At 42.0% G+C, this 9,071-nt stretch overlaps 1 protein-coding gene across 3 annotated transcripts in view; it reads left to right on the top strand.

The window, feature by feature from the left end:
* The first annotated feature begins 1,327 nt into the window (after positions 1-1,327).
* Positions 1,328-9,071, top strand: part of EIF3A (eukaryotic translation initiation factor 3 subunit A) — a 46,458-nt gene continuing 38,714 nt past the window's right edge. For all 3 annotated transcript variants that reach the window (XM_003787119.3, XM_012803617.2, XM_012803618.2), the window contains exons 1-3: positions 1,328-1,576; positions 8,502-8,692; positions 8,881-9,017. In XM_003787119.3, coding sequence (XP_003787167.1) covers positions 1,528-1,576; positions 8,502-8,692; positions 8,881-9,017 — 377 coding nt within the window. In that variant the 5' untranslated portion in view covers positions 1,328-1,527. The remainder of the gene's footprint in view (positions 1,577-8,501; positions 8,693-8,880; positions 9,018-9,071) is intronic.

Genomic DNA, 9,071 nt, shown 5'->3' on the forward strand with positions numbered 1-9,071 from the left:
TCTCTAAGGGTCTTCATTTGCCAATCCTTGTGACAGTAACTTTTTATTTTACCAAGTTATAAAAGAACTTTCCCTGTTTGTTTACTTGCTCGTCTATCATGATTATTTATTTATTTATTTATTTATTTTGAGACAGAGCCTCAAGCTATCCCCCTGGGTAGAGTACGTGGCATTACAGCTCACAGCAACCTCCAACTCCTGGGCTCAAGCGAGTCTTCTGCCTCCGCCTCCCAAGTAGCTGGGACTACAGGCGCCTGCCACAACGCCTGGCCATTTTTTGGTTGCAGCTGTCATTGTTGTTTGGCGGGCCCGGGCTGGGGATTCGAACCCGCTACCTTAGGTGTATGTGGCTGGCGTCTTAGCCGCTTGAGCCACAGGCGCCGAGCCTCGTCGCTGGCCTAAGGATACCTGCTTTTTTTTTTTTTTTTTTTGTAGAGACAGAGTCTCACTTTTTCGCCCTCGGTAGAGTGCAGCTGAGTCGCTCCAGCAACCTCCAACTCCTGGGCTTAGGCGATTCTTCTGCCTCAGCCTCCCAAGTAGCTGGGACTACAGGCGCCCGCCACAACGCCCGGCTATTTTTTGTTGCAGTTTGGCCAGGGCTGGGTTTGAACCCGACACCCTTGGTATATGGGGCCGGCCCCCTACTCACTGAGCCACAGGCGCTTCCCAGGATACCTGCTTAATTAATCCATTCCCCTTGGACGGCGGGCGGTGGTTCATGCCTGTAATCCTAGCACTCTGGGAGGCCGAGGCGGGTGAATCGCCTGAGGTCACAGGTTCGAGACCAGCCTGAGCAAGTGCGAGACGTTGTCTCTAAAAACAGCCGGAAGTTGTGGCGGGTACCTGTAGTCCCAGCTGAGGCAGGAGAATAGCTTAAGCCCGAGTTTGAGGTTGCTGGGAGCTGTGACGCCACAGCACTCTACCGAAGGCGACAAAGTGAGGCTTTGTGGCAAAAAAAAAAAAAAAATTCTCTTAAATAAATTCACCATTTTCATTTAATCAATACAAGTCATCTCTAGCTGGATGGCACGTTAGTGTAATTTCGGATGAGTGCGCACAAACCTTGTTGAAAATGAATCTGTGCTTGCGGTTTCTTCACACTGGACCTCTGACTCCAAACTCATCTTTCCCACCCCTATTCTCGCTTGACCACAGCAGCTGAGGAACACCTGCCTAACGACACCTCGCGAAGTACCAACCCTGCACTGAAGCCCGCGAGCCTGCGCCCTCTTTGCGCACCAAAGACTACGGGACGCCACGTCAGCCTGCGTGAGTGACGCCAGCGCGCCTGCGCACGGGAAGGGGCGGGGCGCGCACGGAAGCCCGTCCCTACATCCGGGGCCTGGGCGGCGGCAGTGCCGCCGCGAGCGAGTCACGTGGCTCTTTCCTTTCCGTCTCTGGCCGGCAGGGCGCGGGTGACTGCTTGGCGAGGCGCGTGGAACCTCACTCTGGTTCCCCTTCGTCTCCTCTCCCGGCCCGGGCCACTGGGGAGTTCGCTGGCGCCCGTGAGCTGAGCCTGCCGCCAAGATGCCGGCCTATTTCCAGAGGCCGGAAAATGCCCTCAAACGCGCCAACGGTGAGTGCGGGATCGGGGCGCGCCGGGCTGGAGCGTCCCGAGGCCTCGGAGGTCGAGGGCTTGGGCCTGCTTCCTGCTGCTTCGCCGCCCGGACTGCGACCGGATAAGAGGTGGATGTGGCCTGCCCACTGTCGTCCCAGCCAGTGGTTGGGCATGGTTTCCCTTCCCACTCCAACCAACTGGCGGCTGGGAGGCGCGGAGCCGGGAACCGTCGTTTCGGGGGCTCTTCCTTTCCCCCGCCGTCTCCTGCTGCGTCGGGATGGGGGCCGCGACCCGTGAGTCAGGCCCTGTCCTGACAGGAGGCTTCTTTCCTCCTGTCCACCTCGGACTGGCTTTCTAGACCGCTGGGCTTTCGTATGCCTAGGCCCCGCGCCCCGGGCCGCCATCTGGGAGTGCCGGGGAGTAAGAAACATGGCTCCCTCCCGGGGACAATGCACGCGAGAACCTCGGCTCCACCTCCCGCCAGGGCCGGGAGCCCAGCAGATCCACCTCCGGCCCTCCTACAGTCGCCTCTGCCCTCCAGGTCTCTCTCGGTGCTTTGCTGGGTCAGGGTCCACTTAACTCTTCACTCATTCTCTTTATATCCACGGAGAGGCCTCTGACCCATTTAATTTGCTTTTTTTCTTTCTTTCTTTCTTTTTCTGGCATTGGTTAGGAAGCAGTCCGAAAGCTTATTGTAAATCAGTGGGAGTTGGAACAGTTTAATATTGAAAAGGGACTTCAGGTCCTCTCTTAAAGATAAGGAACCAGCTTAGAGAGAGAGAATAATTTTCCCAAGGTCACTCTAGGAGTTAGTTCAGGCAGGAGTAAAATCAAATCTTCTTGACATCCAGATCTGTTTTTTTTTTTTTTTTCCCCTTCTCCATATAGCTCTGCTGCCTGCGATTTCTATTTCCATGTGTACTTAATAAGCCTTTGGCGCTTGTGGGAAAAACTTCTCTTAAAGAGGCATTTATTACGTGGGCAGTGTGGAGGTGCAACTATTTTTGCTTGTCTCTGGTCTTTAAAACTTTGTTTAGGATTTTTTTTTTAAGCAGTTAGTGCATTCAAAGCTCTTGTCTTCACCTTTCTTCTACCCAAACAAAAGTTTTGAGTGTCAAGACTTATGTTACAGTTTATCATTTGGAGAGCTTATTTTGTTAGGTTGTTAAAGTTCATCAATCAGTACATGAAATTGATAACTGCTGATTACCTGTTAGGACCAGAAATGCTTTGGTCATGTAGGTTTTTTTTTTTTTAAAACAGCAGGAGAGGGAGAGACCTGGCCTGTGGAATAGAATAATTGTTTTGAAAATTATTAAAACAACATAGACCCGAAAATTGATGATTATAACCATAACCAGTGATCTAATGGTTAGAGCAGGCAAAATATTTATTTAATTGATGAGAAAGAACATAGAAAATGGAATTTTATTACAAGAAAACTGTAGCAAAGTTAGGGCTTTTTGATATTTTGAAACTTATAACTATATTATGGTGTACACAATATTTGCATCAAATTGCTGCTCTGGATAGCTCTGTAGATCTTTTTATTTTATAGTCATTTGTATGCTTTGCCAACAGGTATTTGTTTCCTACGTTAGGAGGCTGATAATCTTGGTTGCTTAACTGTTACATGTCTAGTGTGTTCAGGCCTTGTTTCCTTCATTGCTTCTCCCTCTGGAATCATAATATGAACATACTATTTCAGTGACTTACATTAAAAAGGATTGGAATGTTTATCAAATCTTTTTTCCCTTTTCTAAGTTGACCTAGCCTTTATTCAGGAAGGATAAGTTAACGAAAAGCATCTGAAGTTAAACTAGGCAAGATGAAAAAGGGATGCTTGTGGTGGGGTGGAAACTTTGAAGTTTTGTAGAGTTTCAAAAAAAACGGCTCTATGACTTCTTGCTTGCAGTTCTTTTAAAGTATGGGATGGGGCCTCGGAGCCCATAACACAGTGGTTATGGTGCCAGCCACATAGACCAAGGGTGGCGGGTGCAAACCTGGCTAAACAACAGCTAAACAATGGCAACAAAAAAATAACTGGGCATTGTGGTGGGTTTCTGTAGTCCCAGCTACTTGGGAGGCTGAGGCAGGAGAACCACTCGGGCCCAAGAGTTTGAGAGGGTGACTTAGTGAGACTCTCTCAAAAAAAAAAAATATGGGATGGGAGTTTCTGTGGTAGAGGTGAGGCATTCCTTTGGTCTTACTGAGGGATCTCTTGTCAAAGTGAATGTATTGTGGGTGGCACATGGCACTACTTATAAAACATGAAAGAGAAATATCAAAGGGCAATTCCCTCAGTGGAAAAATCTCATTTTATCTAAAATTTATTTATTTATTTATTTAGAGACAGAGTCTCACTTTGTCACTCTTGGTAGAGTGTCATGGCGTCATAGCTCACAGCAACCTCAAACTCTTGCATTGAAGCGATTCTGTTGCCTCAGCCATCCAAGTAACTGGGACTACAGGTGCCTGCCCCAATGCCCAGCTATTTTTAGAGACAGGGGTCTCACTCTAGCTCAGGCTGGTCTCCAACCTGTGAGTTTAGTAATCCACCCACCTCAACCTCCCAGAGTGCTAGGATTACAGGTGTGAGCCACTGTGTCCACCCTATCAAAATGTTTTATCTGTAACATTTGAAACTCTAAATTTATTCAAACCTAATCTTTTGCATTACCTTAATAAAATGAAAATAAATTTAAGTAGAATAGTCTTTCAGGTCACCCTAAGCATATATATAAGCAGTACTTTTGGGAAAAATTGAAGTAGTCATTCAGAAAGGTAGGAACTTGGCCCAGTAGTTAGAGTCAAGAAATTCATATCTCATAATCACTTGGAGAAGGTCCCTTCTCCATATTACATTGTTAGTAGTGCCAAACCACTTGGTTCTCACCTTCTAATAGCCTTTTTAGTTTACATTCTACAACCAGTGCATTAAAAAAATTAGTTGTTATTAAACCCACAAATAGAGTAACATGGCTTATCAATTTGGTCTGTTGCACACATAAACTGGTAAAAATGAAGGTCTGATGTAAACATTTTCTTTATAGATAATAAACTTTGAGTCATGTGTCTGAAAGATAAACTCAGGAGGCCCAGCCTCCTAGTAATAATTTATTTTGATTTGTATTTCTACAATATTAATCTGGAAATTAACATTAAGTATTAAAGCCTTTAGTGTGTGGGAGTTCATGCCAGCCTCAAAAACTGCTCCCACATCCTCTTTTTATATAAGTTAAGGTAAATTTTGAAGACTCAGTAACATGGATGATGATGAAAAATCTGTTCTTTCAGCTTTTCTTTTAAAATACGTCCTTGTCCTTGACCCTGTTTACTTTTTTTTTTGGTGGAGTGTTCTTTAAAAAATTAGTATTTTTTTCTGCTTGGCGCCCATGGCTCAAGCAGCTAAGTTGCCAGCCACATACCCCTGAGCTGGCAGGTTCGAATCCAGCCCGGGCCCGCCAAATGACATTGATAGCTGCAACCAAAAAATAGCCAGGCATTGTGGCGAGTGCCTATAATCCCAGCTACTAGGGAGGCTAAGGCAGGAGAATTGCTTGAGCCCATGAGTTGGAGGTTGCTGTGAGCTGTGAAGCTACGGCACTCTACCCAGGGTGACAGCTTGAGGCTCTGTCTCAAAAAGAAAAAAAAAAAAAAAGAAACCACTGTCTTTCATTTGAAAATAAGAAATTGGGAAAGTGGATTGCTTTTAGGCAGTTTTATATTTTATCTTCACTCCATACTGGAACTAGCTCTCAACTTTGATTTGTACCTATTCCATGTTAGAAACATTGATGGTGCCCATGTATAGTTTTAAGTCCTCAATATAAAATTAGGAGTTCATTATGATGAGTCAGTTTGGTGTTGGTGCTGTGATTTTCTTAATGTAAAGTATGAAATTGATTAAAGACATCTGTCATGTTTTTGCTCAAGAGACTTTGTTAAATAGTTGTGAAAAACACCCAAAGTCCTGTGGGATTTGGGAAAGTAACCTTAGAGGCACTTTAGGAAGAAGATAGGGAGGCCCCTTCCCCTTGAAACATGAAAGACTTATTCCAACAAAGTATCTAGTTGTTATTACATGTTTGTTTCATTTAGTAAGTTTTTTTTTGTTGTTATTGTAAGCCTAATCCACTAAGTCAATTGGAGATTTTCTCCAGTAATAGTGAAGGGTTTTGTATTTATTTGGATGTAAAGAATGTGGTTTGACATTAGTGTAAAGATAACTTATTTCAGTATACTGTTTTGTGATTTATCCTGTTGCTTACTTTTTTTTAATACAAAGACTCATTTGTTGCCCCTTGGTAGAGTGCTATGGTGGCGCAGCTCACAGCAACCTTAGACAATCCTCTTGTGTCACTCTCCCAAGTAGCTGAGACTGTAGGTCCCTGCCTGTAGAGACTGGGTCTGTTCTTGCTCAGGCTGGTCTCAAACTGCTGACTCAAGCAATCCCCCTCCCTTGGGCTCTGGAGTGCTGGAATTGCAGGCGTGAACCACTGTGCCTGGCCCATGTTGCAAACTTTATTGGATAGTTGGAATGTTGTTTGTGGTTTTCCTGGAGGAAAGAATGTTGGGAAGCACCTTTCCTGGAAGATGAAATAGTTAAAGGAAGAAATGGTAGAAAGGGAATTATTGAATTTGTAGATCTAGTAAGACCCCCAAATGAGGAATATTTTTGCCTGTTGTTTGTCTGGTACAGAGTTATATGGCAAATAGTGTTACACATTTTTGGATTAAGTCTTTAAAAGAATTCTTTGTCCCAAATTTTTTTCTTCTTTGGAAAGTAGTGTTTTTTAAAAATGGAGATGCAGTGCTTTGAGATTTTTTTTGTAGTGTAAACTAATGTTTTATTTCCCCAAATTACTTTTCACATGTTTAATGGGAAAGGTTTTTTTTTTTTTTTTGAGACAGAGTCTCAGGCTGGGTAGAGTGCTGTGGCGTCACAGCAACGTCAAACTTTTGGGCTTAAGCGATTCTCTTGCCTCTGCCTCCCAAGTAAGTAGCTGGGACTACAGGTGCCCACCACAACACCTGGTTATTTTTTCGTTGTAGTCAATTGTTGTTTGGCTGGCCAGGGCCGGGTTCGAACCTGCCAGCTTCGGTGTGTGTGGCTGGTGTCCTAACCATTGAGCTACAGAAGCTGAGCTGGGGAAGATTTTGTGTGTGTGTGTGTGTGTGAAATTTGGCAATTAATGAATTTTAAGTTGTCTTTGGTTATGTAACTTCTTTTTTCTCTGAATTTATTAAGTGTGCAAAAGAATAATAAAAGGTGAGGAAAAGGGTAAAACTTTAACATTGGTTAGAAATAATGTGATAAAAGAGCTGTTGATTTTGACTTAATTTCAAAGTGTGCGATATACAGAAAACTTAAGATTAGAACTGGATTTTGAAATATTGCCACCTAGAATGCCTTTAGGGCTAGGTAATAGTAAATTCTAAGTTACTTTGCTCTGCTCAAAAGTTTTTTAAAGTAGCAACTTCTAGATTAGTTTGAGATTCATCAAATAATTGTGAAGCTAATATAGAGGTCTCATTTACACCACATCCTATCTCCTTTGGTAATTAACAGCTTACATCAATATAGTATATTTGTAACAAGTAATCAACCAATGCTGACACATGGCACATTATTTATTAACATCTATGTTTTTTCAAATTTTCTCTGCTTTCCCTAATGCCCTTTTCTGTCCTGGGATCCTGTCCAGGATACCACATTATAATTAGTTATCATGTCCCCTCAGGCTCCTCTTGGATGTCTGTTTCTTAGTGTTTCCTTGTGTGTGTGTTTTAAATAGTGGTGTGTACTACTTTACTTTTTTTTTTTTTTTTTTTTTGGATGACCATGACAGTTTTAAGGAGTATTGGTCAGGTATTTTGTAGAATGTCCTTTATCTTAGTAACGAAATACCACAACCTGGATAATATACAAAGAACAGTTTATTTCGCAATTCTAGAGACTACAGAGTCCAGGATCAAATGCCCACAGAGTAAATGTCTAGTGAGGGCTGGTGCTCTTCTGCTTCCCAGATGATAACCTTCCTATTGCCTCCTCTATGACTGATAAACACTGTCCTCACTTGGTAGAAGGATGGAAGTGCAAAAAAGGGACAGCTACCTTCCTCAAGCCCTTCTTTAAGGGCACTCATCCATTGAGGAGGGCATGCCAGTTTAGACTGGGGTAAATAAGTAGATACTTGGAGAGATATTCCAAGTTCACAGATTAGAAGACTAAGTGCCATTAATTTCTCGAAACTTAAGCTAGAGTTTCATGGTAATGTCAGTTAAAATCTTAGTGAGTTGTTACCTACAAAATAACTGTAGGTTAGAATCTTTCTAATTTAGATTGTAAATTTTTATGGAAAGACAGAGCCATTAGTACAGTCAACACAATACTGAAGAACAAAGTTGGAACACTTATACAACCTGATTTTAAGACAGCAATTAAGTCTGTGGTATTGGCAAAAACTAGACACACTGATTAGTAGAGAATGATGGGAATAGAAAGCCCATTTGGAAATAGATCTACCGAAATATGGTTAGCTGATCTTAAAGTAGCCACAGTGCTTAACATGTTTTTCTGTCTCAAATTGTGTGAATTAGCAGAAATTTCATCAGGCAGATGAGTGTGACTTGTGGTCATCCTTGAACTTTTCTGTGTTTGCAGGAGATTTTCCTTAATCACTTCAATTTCTAGAACTAAAATCATAGCATAAGAGTGAAATTCAGTTTTACTTGTAGACCAAGTACTTTATTTTGAGAGTACCAGCCTTTTCATTGTTCTACTTTGAATAATTATGACACAGCTTTAAAAGTCAAAAGTAATGTGACCTGAAGAAAGTTGGTTATGATTTAAGACATTAAAACAGCAAGTTATAGTAAGATTTGAACTTTTGTAACAGTGTACATAATTGGTTTTAATTTTTCTGAATTCCTTTTTCAGAATTTCTTGAGGTTGGCAAAAAGCAACCTGCTCTGGACGTTCTTTATGATGTTATGAAAAGTAAGAAACATAGAACATGGCAAAAGATACACGAGCCAATTATGTTGAAATACTTGGAACTTTGTGTGGATCTTCGCAAGAGCCACTTGGCTAAGGAAGGATTATATCAATATAAGAACATTTGTCAACAGGTACAAACAGAACTGGGTTTTGTGTTTGTAATAAGTGCTTTTAGTAATTAGCAGAAGAGCTTACTTTTGCAAGTTAACATTTATATTTCATAAACTTTGCTTTTAAAACATTTTATTCTTTGTTGGAAAATATAGTTTTAAGTTCTGAGGTTTGGTGTTTTTTTTGTTTTTTTTTTTTTTTTGCTTAGGTGAACATCAAATCTCTAGAAGATGTTGTTAGGGCATATTTGAAACTGGCAGAGGAAAAAACTGAAGCTGCTAAAGAAGAATCTCAGCAAATGGTCTTAGACATAGAAGATCTGGATAATATCCAAACTCCTGAGAGGTAGGTGTGTTAAACTTCTAATATTTTAGTCGAGAACTCCTTTTTTTTTTTTTT

Source organism: Otolemur garnettii, unplaced genomic scaffold (genome assembly GCF_000181295.1).
Source record: "Otolemur garnettii isolate 467f Iridium unplaced genomic scaffold, OtoGar3 scaffold00021, whole genome shotgun sequence".
NCBI classification, from domain to species: Eukaryota; Metazoa; Chordata; class Mammalia; order Primates; family Galagidae; genus Otolemur; species Otolemur garnettii.